The sequence below is a fragment of the Alexandromys fortis genome, unplaced genomic scaffold (genome assembly GCF_014885135.2).
Source record: "Alexandromys fortis isolate MF-2015 unplaced genomic scaffold, M_Fortis_MF-2015_v1.1 scaffold_51, whole genome shotgun sequence".
In the NCBI taxonomy this organism is placed as follows: domain Eukaryota; kingdom Metazoa; phylum Chordata; class Mammalia; order Rodentia; family Cricetidae; genus Alexandromys; species Alexandromys fortis.
Window position 1 is genome coordinate 2,757,604 of NW_026067925.1, and position 21,633 is coordinate 2,779,236.

The following is a 21,633-nucleotide window of genomic DNA, read 5'->3' on the forward strand; positions in this document are numbered from 1 at the left end:
TTTCGGGAACTCCCATCTCCTAATTACCAAGTCCTAGAGATAGAAGCGATTTTTTTTCCCTGCTTGGTTGCAGGAGGAGCCAAAGGGGGCACTGAGGGGGACGGCGGCGGTGGGCGGGGAGCCAGGCCAAGGCTTGAGTCCTGTGCAGCCATTGGTGGGGAGTGCGAGCTGAACTGAGCATGTTCGCGCCCGCCAGCCAGGGCCGCAACCACAGCCGCAGGGACGGCAGCCGGGAGAGCCACCGCGCATTATGCAAAGCGGCAGCAGATGTGAGCGGGGCCAGCTGGGCGCTCCTCGGCCTCCCCTCCCAACGGTCGGCCCAGCTGCCTGAATTGTCCCCGACACTCCCCTGGCCCTGGCCAGGGCCGACATGGCCTGAGTACCCCCAGGCGCGGCGGCGCAGCAGCGGGGTTGAAACATGGGGAACCAGGATGGGAAGCTGAAGAGGAGCGCAGGTGATGCCTCCCACGAAGGCGGCGGCGGAGGAGCGGAGGATGCCGCGGGGCCCAGGGATGCGGAAACCACAAAGAAGGCAAGCGGGAGCAAAAAGGCGCTCGGCAAGCACGGCAAGGGGGGAGGGGGCGGCGGGGAGAGCAGCAAGAAGAAGAGCAAGTCGGATTCTAGAGCCTCGGTGTTTTCCAACCTGCGAATCAGAAAGAACCTGACCAAGGGGAAAAATGCAGGTGACTCGCGGGAGGATGTGCTGGACTCTCAGGCCCTGCCGGTCGGGGAGCTGGACAGCGCTCACTCCATAGTCACCAAGACCCCGGACCTCAGCCTCTCTGCTGAAGAGACGGGCCTATCGGATACCGAATGTGCCGATCCTTTCGAGGTGATCCATCCAGGTGGTCCTAGGCCTGCCGAGGCTGGGGTAGGGATCCAGGCGCCTGCGGAGGATTTGGAAACTGCGGCAGGAGCCCAAGATGGACAAAGGACCAGTTCTGGTTCGGACACGGACATCTATAGCTTCCACTCCGCTACGGAGCAGGAGGATTTGCTCTCAGACATCCAGCAGGCAATTCGCCTGCAGCAACAGCAGCAGCAACAGCAGCAGCAGAAACTGCTGCTCCAGGACTCCGAGGAGCCTGCAGCGCCCCCCACTGCCATTTCCCCTCAACCTGGGGCCTTTCTGGGCCTGGAACAGTTCTTGCTGGGACCTAGTAGCGAGGCTAGAAAGGATGCGGATCAGACACAACCGGTGAGACCCGACTTGCCTGAGACCACCAAGTCCCCTGTGACTGAGCATCCTCCGTCCTCTGGAGGCCACTTAGCCTCTGAGACTCCCGGCTACGCGACCGCCCACTCCGCAGGCACAGACTCTCTCTCATCTCCAGCCTTCACATTTCCTGAACCTGAGTCAAGGGAGGGCGCAACCGGAGCCCCAGCGCCCGAAGCTGGGGACACAGATGAGGAGTGCGAGGAGGATGCTTTTGAGGATGCTCCCCGAGGCTCTCCAGAGGAGGAATGGGTTCCAGAGGAGGGAGAATCTTCTCAGAGGCCGGAGGAAGAGCCGGAGGAGGGGATACGAGGGCCCAGTGTCTCTGCAGTAGCTTCTTTGCCTGGCAGCCCTGCGCCCAGCCCACGATGTTTCAAACCTTACCCACTCATTACCCCCTGCTACATCAAGACCACCACTCGGCAGCTCAGCTCGCCCAATCACTCCCCGTCCCAGTCCCCCAACCAGAGTCCTAGGATCAAGAAGCGACCGGAGCCTTCCGTGAGTCGGAGCCCCAGAACTGCCTTGGCCTCTGTTGCGGCCCCGGCAAAGAAGCACCGGTTGGAAGGCAGCCTCACCGGCGGCCTTAGCCGCTCAGCCGACTGGACCGAGGAGCTAGGCGTCCGTATGCCTGGGGCAGGAGGCTCTGTGCACCTGCTGGGGCGTGGGGCTACTGCGGATGAGAGTGGTGGCGGGTCCCCTGTGCTGACCGCCAAAGCACCTGGGGCTGCAGCGACAGCGGATGGCTTTCAGAATGTGTTCACAGGTGAGCACGCCTGCCACGTATCTCTGTGGCAGGTAGCCTGCCAATCAGGGCCTTCCTTTGCAACCCCGCCCCTCCACGTTCTGAAAGGCCCGATCTGCTATTTGGAGATCCTTTTGCCACCAGACATGTCTTTTGGGTGAAAAACCTTGGGTGTGCTTAGTTTTCTATTCTTTTTCAGAGGAGTAAAAAGAAAAATTTAGCTGTCTGTCCTACATCATCTAAAGAGAGGATTGTTAGGCTCCCCCCCCCCTCAGATTTCCTCTAAGCAATATTAACCCCTTTTGTGCCTTGTTACCTCTGCTGTCCTTCATGTCATTTTTTCCCATTCCATATTTTCACCGTTTTAGAAGACTAGACCTGTGCATAGACATTCTCAAGGATTTATATTGCAGGCACACAACATTTGTTCAAGAACATTCTAAAAGTTATGTCTGACAACCTCTAACATATAGTTTCTATTCTGTAGTGACCTGGGTACCACTCAAGTACTTTGTGACGTTAAGTGACTACCCTGTTTGCTAATGCAAGCAAGTTTGATATATACTCTTAGAAAATGAATAAATAATAGACCATTAGTAATCTGTTATTTATTTATGATTCTAAGGATTGAAAATAGGGCCTTTTGCTTACTAGGCAAGTACTGTACTACTGAGCTGTGTCCTCAGACTTTTGAGATCATTTTCGTTTTGGTAAAGGATCTCACTAAGTTGCCGAGGCAGGCCTTGAACTTCTCTTGCTCAGCCTCCCAAGTAGCTAGGATGTATCGATGTCATTCTGTTTTGTCAGCGAGAGCAGGCTGTTATGTGGAAATATTGAAGACAGGGAGCAGAAAGCATAGGAATCCCACTGATGCTGTCTTCCCCTAGCCATGTGGTCAGTGGACTTGTATCATAGACCACAACGTGGCTTAGCTTCCTGGGCTAAAGCTCAAGAAGTAGAAGAGTTTGCTGCTAATGTCTGTTGGCTTCCTGTTTGCTCAACATACTGATTATTGAAAAAACAATATTCAAATATGAAGACCAGGGGGAAAAAGCAGCATTTTATGCCAGTGTTTGTTGGATTTCAGATAAATACATGGATATTTAAAAATTTTAAATAGGCTATCAGTTGGATGTATAACAAGTGCCTGTCATCTCAGCATTTGACAGGCAGGGGTAGGAGGATGTAAGTTAGTTGAGTTCTTGTTGGCTAGAGGCTATAGTAGCTACTTTCTTAAACACATTCATTTTATTTTATTACTTTTGTGTGTGTGTGTGTGTGTTTGCTTTGCCTGAATGAATGTCTATGCACCATGTCTGTGCAAGGCCTGCAAAAGCAAAATAGGGCATCAGATACCCAGGGAATGTAGCTCAGGTCCTCTGGAAGAGAAGCCTGTGCTCTTAACCTCTGAGCCAATTTCCCGAACCTTGAGTTCATGTTTAGTTCACTGTTGTGATAGCCTTTATTTTGATTTTGTAGACTTGTAAAGCAGCCCTTGTTCGCTTTAGAGACTATTTCCATTTTCTTTCCTCCATGTTCTTTCCTGTGAAGATTTGCTGATAGCAGAAATTTGAAGTCATGGATCTGTTTGATGTAATAAGATAAAATTAAAACATTGGAAAACTAAAGGTCATATTTTTATGGATGATGATCCAAAGGTTCTTGGATAATGGCCTTGCTGTTTGGATTTCGGTTTTTGAGAGAGGGTCTCATGTATCTCAGCCTGGTTTCTAACTTCCTGTGAGCTGGAGGAGGGCCTTGAATGCCCACTCTCCTGCTTCTGCTTCCCACTGCTGGGAGTTCAGGCTTCTACTCTCAAACCAGGCTCTTACTTAGTAACTTGTGTGTGAGAGTTTATTTTATTTTGTGCTGATTCTAGTAACCTTCCACTTGTTAGACAAACACTTTAACAGTGAGCTACAGCCTTGCACACTGACTACTGAATCATGGCACTGGCTTCCCAAACTTTACTAAGTGGAAGGGAGGTACTAAGATGAGAGTCTGGGGTTCAGCTCTGCGGGAGAACAATTGCTTAGGATGTGCAATGGTTCGAGCTTTGGTACCAGTACTGAAAAAACCATCTATCCACCGATCATCTATCTATCTATCTATCTATCTATCTATCTATCTATCTATCTATCTATCTTCCTATCATCTATCTATCTGTCTAACTATCTATCTATCTACCTATCTATCTAATATCTATCATCTATTCAGCAATCACACAGGTGAAAGACAATTTCCCAGAGTTTATCAAGTCTAAAGCAGAAAGTGAGGCAATAGAACCTGTTAAATGAGCGCTTAACGAATTCCTGACAGATCATGATACCTTAAATATATTAAAGGTTTATTTCCCTTTTGCCAAAAGTGTTCTTATATCTTGGACATTCCTTAATTTTGCTAGTAATTTTAAATTTAAAATGTGGAACTTTTGAAGGTACTGCTTGGTAACACGAAAGCTTTGTTGGTTTCTTCGGGCATATTTATGTTATTATGCACAGTAAAAGTACTCTTGTGTGGCAGTCATCTGCCTTGTGTTAGGAGGTCAGAAATGGATTTTTGTGAAGCTGCTTCTTCATTATATTTCTTCCATTCACTCTGTGTTGCAGAGAAGAAGAACACAGTGAGTAGATTTAACTTAACTCTCTCAAGTGCAAACTGTGTGATTCGCTCCAAGGCGAATGGAGAAGAGGACACTGGCCACTGAGTCGCCTTTTCTTGTTACTAGTGTTTGTGTGTTTGGCACTAGATGACAGCTTAGAGAACAGGAATCTTTGAAAAGTCATTACCAGATCTGATGCCTTCGCAGACAAGCTATTTCTGGTTTCTGTTAGCAGTGGTTGATGATCTGACTATCCTTGGGATAAATGGGGGGTAAATTTTAAGGGAGAGAAAGCCGGGTTTCTCTTCTGAGACAGCTGTCAGGGAGACTTGTGCTGTGTGTGTGTGTGGGGGGATCTCCAGGTTAACCCTTTCCTTGCCACCTGTCTTTTTCTACCACTTTACAATCCTCTGCAGATTTATCTGCACTTTGAAAATTACCTGGGACTGAGGAAGCACTCAGGGAGCACTCCCTAAAGAGTGTTGTCCTTAAGGAACTAGATTTTTTGGTCTTAGTGTGGAGTTATTTAGATGAATTAATTTCCAGCTGCCTTTGAGTCAGGAGAGCCTTGTATCTTTTTGTTTCGCCCAGCATTCCTTAGCTTCCAGCCCTGGGGAAAGGAGCAGGCATTTCTCTCCTTTATTGCATTGTAGACTAGGGAAAATCCTTCAAGTGAAGAGAATCCCATGCCCAGGATTGTGTCTCTGGTAGACATGAAAACGGATAGCAATGAGGTGGTCTCATTTTAGCTGTGAAGAAATTAATGGCATTGCAGGGCATTCCATTTCGAGAATTTCATAATTAATTTATTTGAAATGTATCTTTTTTCAGTATTTAGTAGAAAGAATTTGAGAGGTTCCTTTTTGAAAAGTGGTCTTGGTGTCAAACTCAGGGCCTCTTTGATGCTCAGAAGCAATGGCTTTATAACTGAATTAGTTTCCTAGCCTAGTAATAGGGTGCAGTTAATTAAAGTTTGGACATCTAATATATTGAATTTGTGATGCTAAATCACTTTTGATAGAAATCTTTCCAGTCAATTATGCACTTAATCTGTCTCCCTTTTGAACACATGCAATGAAAGTTCCATCTGTTTTGAAGAGGCTTGCTGTCATCGTCAGGCACATCATTGTCTTGTGAAAGCCCTGGTGTTGGCCTGAGGAGCAGTCTAAATGTGTGCACCAGAGGCCACGGTCTTCTGTAGTTGAGATTTTGTATCTGTGTAGTTTCTTGACTTCTCCTTGGATATCACTTCTTTTATTCTTTAGCACTATTTTTATTTGCTTTGCCAGTCTTCCAAATTCCTTAAATTTTTTGTAATTGATTCTAAAAATCCTACAATTATGATGCTCTCTATATTTCCCGTGCTTCCTCTGCATGTCAGGCTCTGGGGTAGTGTGTTATGTAAGTATATGTAATCTTTGCCATAGTTTATAATATAGCTATGCCTAGTCACTTCTTCTATGAGCAACCAAGGCTCAGACGAGTCAGAGAAGCTGACTAAGAGCATTGAGCAAGTTATACTCTCCAGGGTATGTCCTTAAAAACAGTCCAGTCATTAGTGTGTAGAGAACAAAGCCAAGCAGACCACTGAGCTTCTGAAGGGCTAATTGACGAAGGACTGATTGGCAAAGGGCTTGAAATCTGTCACTCCCATTTTGGCTTTTTAAGGGTTACCTTATTTGCTGTTTTAGTAGAAAGAATGGGCCACTCAGTGAGCGTGTTTTTTCCTCACAGTACACTATCTCATGCACCTAGCTTTGAATCCACTAGTAAGGGAGGCTAGCCTTGAACTCCTGGTCTTCCTGTTTCCCAAGTGTTACAAATGCAGACATATGCCACCATACCTGACTCTACCCTGTGTATGGCTTCAATATACAGTTTTTTAAAGAATTATATTGAAAATTTTACAGCCCAAACAGTCTGGTAGAAGTAGCTCATGATAGAGTACAGTTAGTGGCTGACATAAATGAAGAAGATATTTTGAAAATTACGTTGTTGGGCTGGGTAAGGAAGCACACTGCTTTAATGTCAGCACTTGGGAAGCAAGGGGGGCAGATCACTCCTAGTCCAATGCCAGTCAATGTAAAAACAAAACCAAAACCACCCCACACCCCAAGTGAAGAAAGACAATGATGTCATTCCTCTGAACAAGCAAACAGGGGTGATGGATATTGTTGTATCGGGTTCCAAACACTAGAAAGAATTTGACAAGAGAACCTGTGACTAAGAGCATTGCTCTTATGTCATTTTAGCCTTGTCTGAAACATTCTTTAGAACCGTGGCTTGAATCAAAGTTAAATGCCCTAAAGCTTCAGTGGGTACATTGAATGACTGACTGCCTTATGACCTGAATTTTGGCTTGGTTTTAAATCCATTTAAGTACCTGGCTCTTTGCCATATGCATTTGAGATAGAACAGGTGCCATGAGTGTGCTCCCTTTGGGTTCTATTCAAAAGTTGCTGCAACTGTGTGGGGTGATGGGTTTTAGAAACTGTTATCCTGCTTATTTGCTTCCTAGCTTTATTCTTTAGCTAAATGACTCTTGAGTGACTGTTCTTCAATATATGAAGGTGGAGACACAGTTCCACACTGAGAATGTTATGAGTCAATGACATAATGTAATACAGCCCTACCACAGTGCCTGGCAAAGAGCAGGTGTTTAATTGGTGTTAATTGATTACCTTAACTGACTTTTTCTTTTTCAAAAAATAAGTTTCATTGTTCAAAGTGGACAGACCCAAATGTGTGAAAACAGAACCAAACAGCTCTGAAATTATTATGAAGACTTGGCAGGATATAATTTGTTTAGATACATAATGAAAATATTTCTTAAAAATGGTTTATTTGTGCATCATGTTTTCTATTTCTTTTTTCTCTCTCTATTATGAGCATTTTCATCACTTCAGAGTTTCTGGAGGCCCAGATAAGGATGATGTTGGTTATTGGGTGGGGGATGAGTGTTGTTTACTAAAGGAGGTGTGGGAGCCCAGCCCGGCGGCTTAGACCTGTAATCAGGAAGTGGAATCGGGAAGATTGTCACAAGTTCAAAGCCTGTCTGAGCCATATAACCAGTTCCAGGATAACAGGGGCTCTGTGTGAGACAGTCTCTATGAAAATCTCCAAAGCAATGACAAGAGCAGGGGAAAGGGGTGGGGTCAGGCAGTTGACACCCTGTTCAGTGTTTCTGTCCTATGCACTATCAGCCATCAACCACCTGAGTTTTCAGCCTTCCCCTCCCTTGATTCCCTCATAAAATAGTGACTGAGACAGCTAATATATTTGCTGTTCCATGAACATGAGTTTCTTTCCCAGACCCCAGGCCTCTGTCTGCAGCCTCATCTTCCTAGAAGCATAGCCCCTCGCCCAGAAGCATCTGAAAATGGCCTAGTGAAAGCCGCATCCTCTGAGGCTTGTCAGCTAGCCCAGGCTTGCTCCAGATCACAGTCTACACATCCTCTCTGCATCACATTGCTCTCTGGGTTCAGGATCTCTTTTGGTCTTCTTTCTCGCCTTGCCTGTCAGATGCCATCCATCCATCACCTACTTTTGCTTTCTGTCTGTCTACTCATGTCTATTGTGTGTCTTGCTGGGTGCCAATCTCATAAACACTGAGTATGTGAGTTCTTGGTAAATTCTTGTCCACAGAGTTTTTCTGGGGGCCAATGCAAGGATGCTGGGAATGTTCAGGCTTCCTGCTGTCAGCTACAACCTGTTGAATCTAAACCTGAGGATGGCCAGTCTTTTTGGTCAATTGAAACTAGCTATAATCACTGAAGGAAACATAGCACAAGAGTTTTCAGAACTGTTGAGAACATACACCATCTGTGCTTGATTGCACTGGTTCAGTTTGAGATGGTAACCACAGTACAGAAATTTAGGTGTCCGTATATGTGTGTATACTAATGTATGTACACACACATTTTAATTTAATAATTTTAATTTAATATTTAGTGTGTGTGTGTATACAAACACTTGCTCTGTGTCACACATGTAGAGGTGAGGACAACTTCTAGAATCTTCTCTTGGATCAAACTCAGGGCTTTCGCTTGGCAGCAAGCATCTTTACCTATTGAGCCATCTTGCTAGTTCTATACATATGCTCTTAACGTACATATATTTTTGGATGGGGCTCTGAGAGTCAACTCTAGAGCTTTGTGTATGCTGAGCAGGCACTCCACCTCCTCTCTCTGAATTCTACCTAATGAAGCTACAGCTTCATCCTTAAGTATAACCTTATTGAGCAGTGGTTCTCAACCTTGCGAATGCTGTGAGCTTCTAATACCTTTTAATACACCATTGTTGTAGTGACCTTCCAGCCATAAAACTATTCTTGTTGCTACTTCATAACTGTAGTTTTGTTACTGTTATGAATCATAATGTAACTATCTGATATAAAGGATATCTGATGTGCAACCCCTGTGAGAAAGGGTGGTGTGACCCCCAAAGGGCTCATGACTACTAGTTGAGAACCACTGCTTAATGAAGAATGACTCAAAAAGTTTTGAGGCAAGGGGAATAGTTCAGAGGGCAAAGTGCTTGATACGCAAGCACCAGAAGCTGAATTTCACACAAGGAATGGGCATGGAGATCCGTAGATCAGGGAATCTAGCCTAACTGGGGAGCACTGCACCAGGGAAGCCCCTAGTTCCAAAACATAAGGTGGTCAGTGCTTGTGGAATCACACCAGTTCTGAACTCTGGCCTCTGTACATGTGCACACACTCCCATTCACACCCACACCCATGTGCACTCCATCCCACAAAGTAAAGGAATAGGTAAAATTTTGCTTCCCTCCATTCTTCTTTTTGTATTAGAAGTAGGAGTGCAATTCAGCGTTAAGGATAATTAAGGAGAAATAAAATTTGTCTGTGACTTAATAGTTGATGTAATTTTGCCAAATGTACAAACTTTATAATGCATTTTACTTTTATTTAGTTTTTACTTATGTGTATGTGTGTATCTGCGTGTGTGTATCTGTGTGTGTGAAGGCCAGAAGAGAATGTTGGAGCTCCTGGAGCTGGAGTTATAGGCAGTTATGAGCTGACCAATGTAGGTTCTGGGTGAACTTTGGTCCTCTGCAAGAGCAGCAAGCATTCTTCACCATTGAGACACCACTCCAGTCTTTACAAAGCTTTAAAAAAGGTATTAAAATATAAACAATGGAAAATATAATTTCTAACCAATTAGAATAATTCAAAGGAGTTATAACACTAAAATTGCAAGATCAAATAACATTTATTGGATGCCATAAGAGGTAACAACCGTGATAGACAGTTATTAATTACCTCTTTGACATCTGTTCTACTGTGTGTGAGGGGAGCGAAAATTGATGACTTCCTCCTTGGCAGAGATTAGCTTGAAAAGTGTCACCTGATCAGGAGAATGTCTGCTGTTCCTCAGTGGGTCCATCAGGCTCCAGCATACTGTGGAATCTCTGGTAACTTTGTTACTGTTTATGTTAGAGCTGAGAAGGATCCTTATGCTAGAAGATCCATTTATGTCTGTAGAGGTGGTGGGAGTGTTGATGTTTTGATCTAGAGAACATTGACCGATTTTTGTCTTTGTATTTATGCGCATGTGCGTGTCTGTATATGAATACTCAAAGAGGCCACAAAGAGGCATCAGAGGCCCTGGAGCTGGACTTAGAGGCAGCATGAGCTGCCCCAACTGGTGCTAGGAAGTAAAGAACAGCAAGTGTTCCTAACTATGGAGTCATCTCTCCAGACCTTTAATATTTAGGCCGAGGGAGAGATGCAATTATACAGCACAGATGTTGGATTCTGTGTTTTTGTGTATCGAGTTTAATAATTGTAATGTGCTAGATGATCTTACTTTGTGAAACGTGAAAGGGAGAGTCATGTGTGTAGCTTAAACCCATGTCTTTCCAACTGGGCGTTTGCTCACCTAGCCAGACCTCTTAGATCCATCGCCAGCACTGTCACTCATTCCCTGTTGAGTGGATTGCAGCCTTTGCATCTTTCCTTGTTCTTTGAACAGCCCAACCAGAGGAGTGCCATTAAGTCTTTACTTCCATATACTTGGTGTATGGGTTTCTGTTGTTTTATTTTTGCCTACGGTGAAAAGTGCTTATTCAACAATTTCATGGGTCTGTGGTATTCTATTTATAAGACAGTATTGACATTAAAGTCCTTCCCCCCAGTAAGGATTTCACTATGTAGCCTTGGCTGGCCTGGAACTCATTATGTAGACTAGGCTGGTCTCAAACTCATAGAGATCTACCTGCCTCTGTCTGCTCCTATGGGGCGTGCATCACCGTGCCCGGCTTTGACATTAAAGTTCTGTAGAAAAAAAAATATGTAGAAGACAAAACACTCCTAGGTTTTAAAATTTTTTAATTGATTTTCAAACTGGTGTAGTGTAGTTTAGCCCATTAGAAAACAACAAACTATTATAGGATCCCATATATTTGCAGCTGAGCACAGAGTGCAGGGTTTTGTAAGTAGTAAGTCACTTCATTGCTAAGGTACAAGTTTTCTCTCTAAAAGAATAACAAATGGAGCCACAAAAAGATACTCTTTTGCAACTGATCCGTAAATTTAGGAATTCTTCTTTTTCCCACAGACTAATCCATGCCCAGTTGGAGATGGTAAGTGATGTGAGCTCTCTGTGGGAGGTATTGTATTTTATAGCTGCCAAGATGTTCTGGAAGCCAATTATACCTTCCTGTCTGTGCAGTGCTGCTTTGGTTAAATGGCTGTGAGGGTGGGAGATGGTTGTGAAAGCATCCTGCCTGCTTATTTTTAGATATTGAATTGGATATATTGCTATCCTGTTTTTAGAAATAAATTCAGACTTTTGTTGATTGTGTTGGGACTCGGTATTTTCTGGGGAGGCATAGATGGTACAGTAAGAGCTGTTCTCATTTAGAAAGAGACTCATATTGCTAAACTGAAAATGTGGCAAATGTGAAGAAGTTATCCTAGGAGCCTTTAGTTCTGACTTGGATTATTTCTCTAATGTGGTTCATTTGAGTATGATCAACTTTCACTATCCTTCGCCTTGTGATAATGAAGGATAGAGGTATGGCTTTAGGTTTAGCTTCAAGAAACACTACTGTGGTTTGCTTTTGTCTGCCTGTCTGCTCCTATGAAGGCATGTATCACCATGCCCAGCTCTGACATTAAAGTTCAGTAGAGAAAAAAAAAATACATGGAAGACACTGTCTTCTGAGTCTCTTCACCAAGGCACCGCTGTCTGGGCTGACCTCATTCCTTCATTCCTTGATTCTTTCGTACTCTGCAACCAATTAATCTTCCCATTAAAAATACCTCTTTGAAATGTCTCCTACTTTACACCACTTAGCCTCCATGTCTCCAAGCTCTAATCACTATCACTAGCTTCTCTGCATTCTTCTACTCAAGGTCTGGCTCTTTCCACAAGGCGTGAAGACCAGACTATTAAAACACACAGCTGGGCTCTGGAAGTGTAGCTCAATATTAGAGTATGAGTTAGCACCCATGAATCTCTGGTTTCACTGTACAATCGAATACACTTCTACATTGGCTAGTCTCAAGCTAAAAGCATTTCACTGATGTCACTTTATTTCAAGAATAAAGTCTAAAATCACATAGATATTTTATGCATGTAATATGTTCTGTGATATTGTTAAAAAGAAAAATCTTAGATTAAATTTAACAGGCCTTGAGCAGAGAAAGAGAAGGATTCTCAGAGTAACACTCCAGATAAAAAGCAATTTATAACTTGTTGGTAGGGGATAGAGAAATGGCATACAGAAATAGTCCGATGATAACGTTCCTGCAGATGCCTTATTTGATCATTTTTGACAATATGCAGACCATACTCGTCTAGACACTCAGAGGCTAGGTTTCATTTTGTTTGCCTTTTAGGTTAGGCTGTATTTCCCCACGTGTGGAAGCTGCTTTAGGATTATTTTAATTTAAAGATTTAATTTAAAGATTTAAAAATTTAAATTATTATGTTGTGTATTAAGTATGTGATATGTAATAAGCATTTCATACAGTTTAACATACACTAATGCTTTTAGCCTGGTCCCATTGCTGCTTGGTTTTACCCATCTCTATGTCCCCAGTCCCCTAGACATTTAAAAATGTTCATTCTAGTGGAATTGACACCATTTCAGGGGAAAAATCTGGTTGCTCATATTTCTTATGTCATGATACACTGGCATTGTTTAGTCAAACAAAACCTTCCTTTTTTTAAAAAATGGGCTTAGTTCACTTAAGTTTTCTAATATAAAAACCATGAGGTAGCCACAGCTGGAGCCTGAGTCCTCTGCGTGGAGACAGTGGTATGAATTTTCACAAGATAGTAAATTCTCCAATGAACGTGGTCTATTGTGAAAGGTTGGATCAAAAGTGGCCTTGGTGACATTGCCTGGAATGGCAGTGTAACCCCTGGCAGTCAGGGAACAGGACAGAGGTGCCTGGAGGGGCAGGGATGAAGTTTATCAGGACAAGGTCACAGCATCTTCTCCTCTTACAGTCTTGTTCCCCTAGTAGCTTCTACCCATAAGGATAATGGAAAATGTGTCCAAGATGATGACCCTTTGGATGCAGTGGCTGCCTCCCTGGAGCACTTTACACCCAGGGAAACTTGACAAAGCCTTCAACCTGGTCCACAGGCCAGTGTGAGCTGGCTGATAGGATGTTTTAACCCTCATCTTAAAGGGATACTGCAGGAAAAAGTCAATTATCTCTGATTCCTTGGTGGGCAGGCAGAACAGGTAAGTCTCCTCTGGGGACTTGAACTTCATGCCTTTGCCCAGAGAGCTCAGCTTGGTAATGGTTCCTTCATGCTCTCCTGATGCACCAGTATCATCTACCAGTTGGTATTTTCCTGTTTTTTTTTTTTTTTTTTTTTTTTTTTACATCTGTTCACCACTCTGATACCCTATGGCCATGAGAACTATTTTTATCCCTTTGAGGTCCTTGAAATATATATATATTAATTTTGTTGAATGTATAGTGTTTCTATGTGTGTTTGGTTTGTACTTCATTAGAGACGTCATTCTTCTGAAGGTCAGCTGCATTACTACAGACTTTTCCTAGTACGTTTTTTAGCTCTTTTCTTCTTCCTTATTGCTGCTCTACAGTGTCCCAAAGGCTAAAAGCTCTGCTGGGTTGGACAGCACCAGGCGGCACTGTTCTCCTTTTTCCTGTGACCTTAATGTTCCTCTGGAGTTATGTGAGGTGACAGCTCTGGTGATTATGTTATCAAACATTTGCACAGTGAGGATCTTGATTCCTCACTTCCTTGGTCCTCACAGAAACACTCTGGTGAGTATGCGAATTGGACCTGGGGGTGTTGTGAGGATTACTCCATTGTGTATAACAGGAAGTGAGACTGCTTGGCCTTGCAGTCAAGGCATATGTAATTTGCTCACGTAGCATCAGGTTAGTTTCTGGGATGTTTCCCCTAAACTATACTTATACTTAGCACAACACTTTGCTATTATCTAAGCCTCTGCTCTAGATGTGCAATTATGCAATAGTTTTTAAATTAAGATTTTCAATTTTAAACTTTATTGCAAAAACTTTGCAAATAAATAACATTACACAGCACAATTCACCAAAGTTTTATTCCTAACATGCGTAATAGGTTTACTTTATTATGATTTTCTTTCTTATCATCATGCCCCAGTATGCTCCTGGGATTTGAAGTGGGTGCCGCTGAACTCTGCTTTTTACCTGGATTCTGAGGGTGCCATCTGAGGTCTTCATGCTTGCGTGGCAGGTACTCTTCCGACTGAACCGTCTCCCCGTCCCACCTTAAGGTCTGAGGACTTGAATCTGTTTACATTTGTTGTTCTACAAAACAAAACGGGGATCTGGTTCCATTCATCCACATGGGATATCCAGTCTTCCCATTGCCATTTGTCAAAGAGTCATCTTCTTTTCCAGTCAAACTTTTAAACACTTTATTGAGAATCAGGTGGCTTTGGCTATGTGTGAGCCCTGGGCCTACATAGCAAGAGAGTCTGCTGCTTGTTTATGGCCTGGTCAAACACTGTGGCTTTATAAATATTTTCTAACAAGATAATAGAACCTTTTTATCCAGTCCCCCCAAGTGCTTCTAAACCAAGTCTCATTCTATTGACAAACCCTTCCTATTTAGAGGATTCAATGTCGATTAATCTTGAGATACAGAAGCACGTTTGGGTAGCAAATATATCTTCTCTTTTTCTCCTTCTTTTAAATTTCTGTCTTTCACTTATGCTTTTGCTGTTTTTTTCTTCATGTAAGAAAATCTCTCTTCCTCCAGGCTTGCAAAAACTTCTCATCTGCTAATTTTATCATCCTGCCCCTTAACTTCTTTGATCTTGAGTTCCCTTGAGTGTGTCAGGTGTGATGTGTAGATTCAGTGTTTTCTCCATGTGGAAAGCCAAGTTTTACAAAATCACTTGCTAAATAGTCTGTTACTTGCTCTTTGACACCACATTTATGTCATTTATATCTTTGTAATCTATATATCTGTTTCTGAGTTTTCTATTCTTTGCTCTTATGTGTTTTCTGTTTTTAACCAGTGCCATATGGCTTGTATAAATGTGACTTTGCAAAATGTCTGATTACTAATCCCAGAGAAGTATCTTCTTTTTCAGTGTTGACCATCTGTCCATATGAAGCTGCCATGTATACTTCCATGTAAATTTGAACAGGCGATTGCATTTGTAATTTTTAAATTATGTTTATTGTGTGTGTGTAAGTGTGTGATCAAGAGTCAATTTAGTAAACAGTCATTTTTTACCATATTCATTCTGCCATTCCATGAGCACAGAAAGTCTTCTCATCATCTACTGTTTTTTTTTTCAAATGCTGTAGTTTTCATTGTCATGTTTGTTCCGAGATGTTTTATTTTTCAAAGCCAACATGATATTGTTTTCTTCTTGATTCCTCCCGATCCCGAAAGTTTGCAATCAAGAAAAGTGCCTGAGCTTTTGGTGTTGAATCTGTAGTGTGTTTCATTGCTGAAGTGTTTAACAGACCCAAGAGTGTTTTGCTGGAGTCTCTGCCGTATAGGCTCATGTCTTCTGCAAATAGGGATTAATTTGACCTCTACCATTTGTATTTGCACCATATGTTTCTTGTTCTTTCCTTATTGCTCTGACTAACAAACACATCAAGCAAAGTGGTGAAAGCCTGGGCACGCTGTCTGGTTCCTTATCCTAGAGACCTAGCTTTTATTTTCCCCTCATTTAGTCTAGTGCTGTCTGTAGGTACACAGTGTAGTCCTTCAGTTCTCATCTCTTCCGAGCTTTCTTTTCAGGAGTGGATGTTTTCATCAGAAGTCTTTCCTGTACGTATTGAGATTATCATGTTATTTCTCTCTCAGTCCAGTTATGTGTTTTATTACTTTTACCCACAACATTGAATTGCTCTGGTATTCTTGGAATGAAGCCAATCTAGTGGTAGTCTAAGATATTTGAAATGTTGAATTTGGTTTGTAATGTTTTATCAAGTTTTAGCCTTGTTCACATGTTTGTTTCTTTTTATTGGCTGGCTGATTGTTGCACATAGTAGCAATCTTTACCTGGTTTACTATCAAGGCATCCTGGTTTCCTAAGATGATTTTCTTAGACTCCTTCTCTTCCTCCTTTATGGACTATATTTGAGTCCAGTGATTTTAATTCTTATTTGAACTCTGGAAAAATCTACCTGACCTAAAATTTTGCTTTTGTCTGTGAAATTCTTTACTAATTTTGGTTTTCTCTCTTTTTGGTTTGCCTTTAACTTTGCGGATTATGTCTTTTTAAAGACCCAACTCCTGGATTCATTGATTCCTCATATTATTTTTGCTTCATCAATTTATGTGATAATTCTTATTCTTTGTTTTTGTCTACTAGTATCTGGTTTTTCTTTTTCTTCTTCTAAGATTTTGAGGTACATAGTGATTTATTTCCTTTTAATAACAATTACTTTTTAAACATAAGTACTCATAACTTTAAACTTTTTCCTTAGAATTGCTTTGATGTATTTCCAATGTTCTTGTGCTTTCATTGTCATTTGATTCTAAGAATTTTGCAGTTTCTACCCTGTTTATTTTAAATGGTCCTCCAATCACTGAAGAGTCTATTATCCAGGGCCTGTGAGGTAATTCAGCGGATGAAGGCACTTAGGCTAAGCCTGCTCACCTGAGCTGGGTCTCTGAGATCTACATGATAGAAGCAGAAAAAGGGCTCCTACAAGCTGTCCTTGGACCTCTACACATACACAAAGCGAACAAAAATCAAATATGAAAAGAAGGAGTAGACTATTTTGCCAGATGTGGTAGATCACACTGTGTGTATATCATTTGGGAGGCTGAAACAGAAGGATTGCCCTGAGTTTGAGGCAGTGAGTTCCTGGGCACTGAGTAAGACCCTTGCTGCAATGAAGTGCACTGTTCTATCTCCATGTATTTGTAAGACTCATTTTCATGAAAAAAAGTTTTTATTATTTTATGTGTATGTGGTTGTTGATGTGAATATGTACATGCATACAAGTGCTCAGAGATGCCAGACAAAGGTGTTGGATACCCCAGAGCTGGAGTTACAGACCGTTGTGAACCATCCAACATGGGTGTTGGTGTTTGAACTCGAGTCCTCTGGAAGATTAGGAAATGCTCTTAACTGCTGAGCTGTCCCTCCAGGCCCTATTTATGGGCCTTCAGGTAGATGTTCTGATAAACTGCTCTTTCCTTTCAATTTAGTTCTACAAAGCAATAGGTTCTGATAGTTGTTAATCCCTTGCTTCTCTAATCTGCCATTTTACTGCGGGAAGCCTTCTCACTCATTCCTTCCTACCCACTTTTAAACCATCTTTCCTGCCTGTGTGAAGAAGGGGTTCTTCTATTGCAGTGGTTCTCAGCCTTGCTAATGCTGCGACCCTTTAACATAGTTCCTCATGGTGTGGGGATCCCATAAAATTATTTCATTGCTACTTTATAACTGTAATTTTGCTACTGTTAGGAATCATAGTATAAATATCATCTAGGCAGGAAAGGAGTCGTGACCCACAGGTTGAGAACTGATGCTCTGTTGTCCTGTGTTCTGTCACAACAATAGCAACCAAAGTCAAGCAGAAGCGTGAAGGCTAACCTGGCATGGTGATGCCCACCAGCAATCCCAACACTCAGCAGGCTGAACAAAGAGGGCCATGAGTTTGAGTATTGCTTAGGGTGTAAACTGGTTTAACAAGGAAAGAAAGGAAAAGAAGCAAGCATTAACTGCATCACCTAGGCAAATAAACAAGAAACTTCTATTGTCATTGTGTGGGAGGACACAAATGAGGAAAGATCCAGAGATTTTTCTGCTGTGAGCTCCAGAGCCCACACCCTGCATCTTGTCTACAAGTTCAGGGTTCTTGTGTGAGCTCAGTGTGTTTTTACTGGTTAGCACAGGCACCATGCTTCCTCTTGACTATCCTCTGAGGCCTTTCTAGTCTTTCATGGACAGTCAGTTCCTAAGGATTTGGCTGTACCTGGTTTCAGCTTCTCCTCTTCCTCAGTTCCTCTAAAGGTATCGAATCCTGTAACTGGTTTTAAACAGACCACTTTAAAATTGGTTCCTGTTTGAGCGAAGGTCATTTGAACTCGGCTGTGAGCCCCTGCAGGGTGCAGACCACATGGTCTGTTTCTTTTCTATCTGATGGCAGAAATTTTGCCAAAAGCTTTTCCAAGAGCTGTTGGCTGACGCAGAAGCAGAAGGTCCCTGGAATAAGAATGAGGGTAGCAAAGTTGATATCTAGCTTTGGCATTGCCACTGTCCAGTCTTATGATGCTGGCAGATTCTGGAACCTTCTCATTCCATAGCTAGTTCTTTGAAGTTGTGACGATAATCTCAGCTCTGCCAGGACGAGGGCTGTGGCTCAGTGACTAAGTACTCTGTTTAGCTTGCCTAACACCCGGGGTTACCTCTCAATGCAAAAAAAAAAAAAAAAAAAAAGAAAGAAAAAAGCTTGGTCTGCCTGTTTCACAAGATACTGACGGATATTGAATGACTTTTACCCCACGTAGGTCTGTTCATAAAAAGGATTTTTCTGAGGTTGTGGTGGTGCCTGGCTATAATAACAAATACTTGGGAGGTTGAGGACTTGAGATTACTTGAGTGTATGCATTCAAGACCAGTCTGAGAAACATAGTGATTTCTTTTCTCAAGGGTATGTGAGTCTGTGTGTGTTTCTATGCATTTGATATTGCCACTGGACACAGATCCAGTAGAGCTCCAGGGCTAAGATGACAGATTTTGATTCTTGCCTACACAGGAGAATTCCTACATTTAGTGTGATGATACATCTTTCTACTTTTACCCTAGCAGATATTGCCATGTTTGTCTGGTTCTTTGGGTTTTGTTCATTGAGGTAAGGGGAACATTTACAACTTGTGCTTGAATGTAAAGCTAATTCTATATGCGTATAGCTGTGCTTGTTGTAATGTAAAGAAGCTGTATGCGGAGAGGGAGGGAGGACGGAGGGGTTCAGATTCATGGGGATCATTAATGGATTGTGAGTCCCCAGGCTATCATCAGATGACTTGTTTTAAGCAGGAGTTTAATAAGCATAGTAAGTGTTCTTAATAATAAGAAGAAAATAACCCGAAGTTATGGAATCTAATGAGGAGGTCTTGTGGGCTCTTTATTGTTTGTTTTTATTTTTGTTTTGTTTTATTTACTTTTTTAAAGACAGTGTCTTTATTAGTAGTGCAGGATTGCTTGGAACTCACCATGCATCCTACGCCAACTTTAGAGTCACAATCCTACTGCCTCAGCCTCCTTGCTCCGGGGAAGATAGGCACGTGTCACCATGTTTCCCATAAACAAGGTCTTAAATATTGCTTTTTAAATTACAGTTTATTAGATGTAAAAGTAAAATAAAAGTAGATTAATATGATTTGATCTTTGCTTCCTTTATCTTTTTAAATGATTTTACAATAAACTTATAATTTCCTTCAAGTTGAACCAAATTCTTATTGATCACATTTACAAGTATTGAGTATATGATTGGTATCTTTGAAATAAATAATTATTTTTTGTGTGTATGAATGTTTCGCCTGCATGTGACATTATGTATGCCAGTGCTTTCTGAGGCCATGATAAGGTGTTAGATAACCTGGAACTGGTGTTACAGACGGTTGTGAGCTGCCATGGGATGCTGGAAACCGAATCCAGGTTTTCTGTAAGAGCTGAGAGTGCTCTTAATCGCTGAACCATTTCTTCATCCCTAGCCTTTAAAAATAGTCTGTGTGTGTGCATGTGTGTGTGTGCACATGTGTGCCTGTGTATATGCATGTATGTGTGTGCCTTGTGTATACGAGTACCTGGGGAACCCAGAAGAGGGCATTAGGGGTCTTTGGAGCTGGGGTTACAGATGGTTTGTGAGCTATCCACTATAACTGGTATGAACTGAACTCAGGAATTCCAGAACAGCAGAAACTTTCTTAACCACTGACCACCCTCCCCCCGCACTTTAAGAATAATAATAATGAGAATAATACTAAATAATATTTACTTGGTATTGTTTCTAAACCATTAACCATTACCAAGATATTAATGAAACATTGGGACTAATGAAGATGGCTATTTCAAGCTTCTTGAAATGGGATGGGGAAACTGGGCTAGGGTTGTAGGATAGGAACAGAAAGAGTGGTTGTCTAGCATTCTGCAGGGCTTTCCCCAGTTCTGTGGGCTTTGCAGTTCCCAGTGACAAAAGTGACCTCCTCCTTCACAGGCTGTTGCCCACTGCAATGCTGTGCGTATTGTCTATTTAACAGGTGTGGCTTTGGCCAGTTGGTACTCTGTACTAAATAAATACAGAATACAGCTTAGTTGGTATGAGATAGAATAAAGATATCAATAACTGAGGACGTTCAGATGTTTAGGATGACTATTTATGACTGACAAGCTTTCATCTAATAAGGGGAGGAAATGAAGGAACCAAGAATCCTTTGGAATGGGAGGGGGTAGAGCAATACAAATGGACCCTGGTGGACTACTGGTTTCTAGACTCAGTCATCCAGTTTGTACAGTTAAGAAGTTAGGGACTCTGGACTGACAGGTGGAGAACCTTGGGACCAAATTAAGCCCTCTGAATGTGGGTGACAGTTATATGGCTTGATCTATTGGGGTGGCCCCTGGCAGTGGGACCAGTACTTGTCCTGACTTTTTGGAGCTCATTCACTATGGTGGGATACCTTGCCCAGCCTTGCTACAGGGGGAAGGGGCTTGGTCCTGCCTACTAGACTCTGTTGACTCCCCAAGGGAGGCCTTACCCTCTCTAATGAGTAGATAGGGTGTGGGAGGAGGGGACGGTGTGGGGGGGGATGAGAGAAAGGGAGGGAGGGGGAACAGGGGTTGGTATCTAAAATGAAAAAAAGGGGCTGGAGAGATGGCTCAGAGGTTAAGAGCACTGACTGCTCTTCCAGAGGTCCTGAGTTCAATTCCCAGCAACCACATGGTGGCTTGCAACCATCTGTAATGAGGTCTGGTTCCCTCTTCTGGCCAGCAGGCATACAGACAGAGAGAACACTGTATACATAATAAATAAAATGAAAAAAAAATCAAATAAAATAAAAAAGAAGAGGCACGGTTGAAATTTAGATGTCATCAGGCCAATCTATTCTCCACTTTTATTATGTAGCCCAGGCTGTCCCAGATTCACTCTTTACCTTAGGTTGGTGCTGAGCTTACACTCTTTCTGCTTCAGCCTCCCAAAAACTGGCACTATAGATGTCCACCATCATGCCCTGCTCTCCAAAAAATCCTGTGCCGTGATAGATTCCTCAATCCTCATCTTCTGGAAGAGACACAAAAGTTCACACCACTGCCCACTTCCTTGACCAGTTAGATTGTTTTCTCTAGACAGAAAAGAGAGTTCTATATATTCCAGCTGAGACTAGCTGGAAAAGACAAAAGCTCTCCAATTCTCACCACAATGCCTTGCGTTTACTCTTTGATAAACTGGGTTGTCTCTTGCAAAATCGGGTGTGTACATTGTTTGATTTGATTTTATTTTTTTTTACTATAAATTTTTTTTATTGAGAATAAGAAAAAAGAAGTTTCCGCCTCCTCCCAGCCTCCCATTTCCCTCCCCCTCCCCCC

At 42.5% G+C, this 21,633-nt stretch overlaps 1 protein-coding gene across 2 annotated transcripts in view; it reads left to right on the forward strand.

Annotated features, from left to right (window-relative positions):
* Positions 1 to 418: 418 nt before the first annotated feature.
* Positions 419 to 21,633, forward strand: part of Fmn2 (formin 2) — a 265,685-nt gene continuing 244,470 nt past the window's right edge. For both annotated transcript variants that reach the window (XM_050142986.1, XM_050142987.1), the window contains exon 1: positions 419 to 1,982. In XM_050142986.1, coding sequence (XP_049998943.1) covers positions 419 to 1,982 — 1,564 coding nt within the window. The remainder of the gene's footprint in view (positions 1,983 to 21,633) is intronic.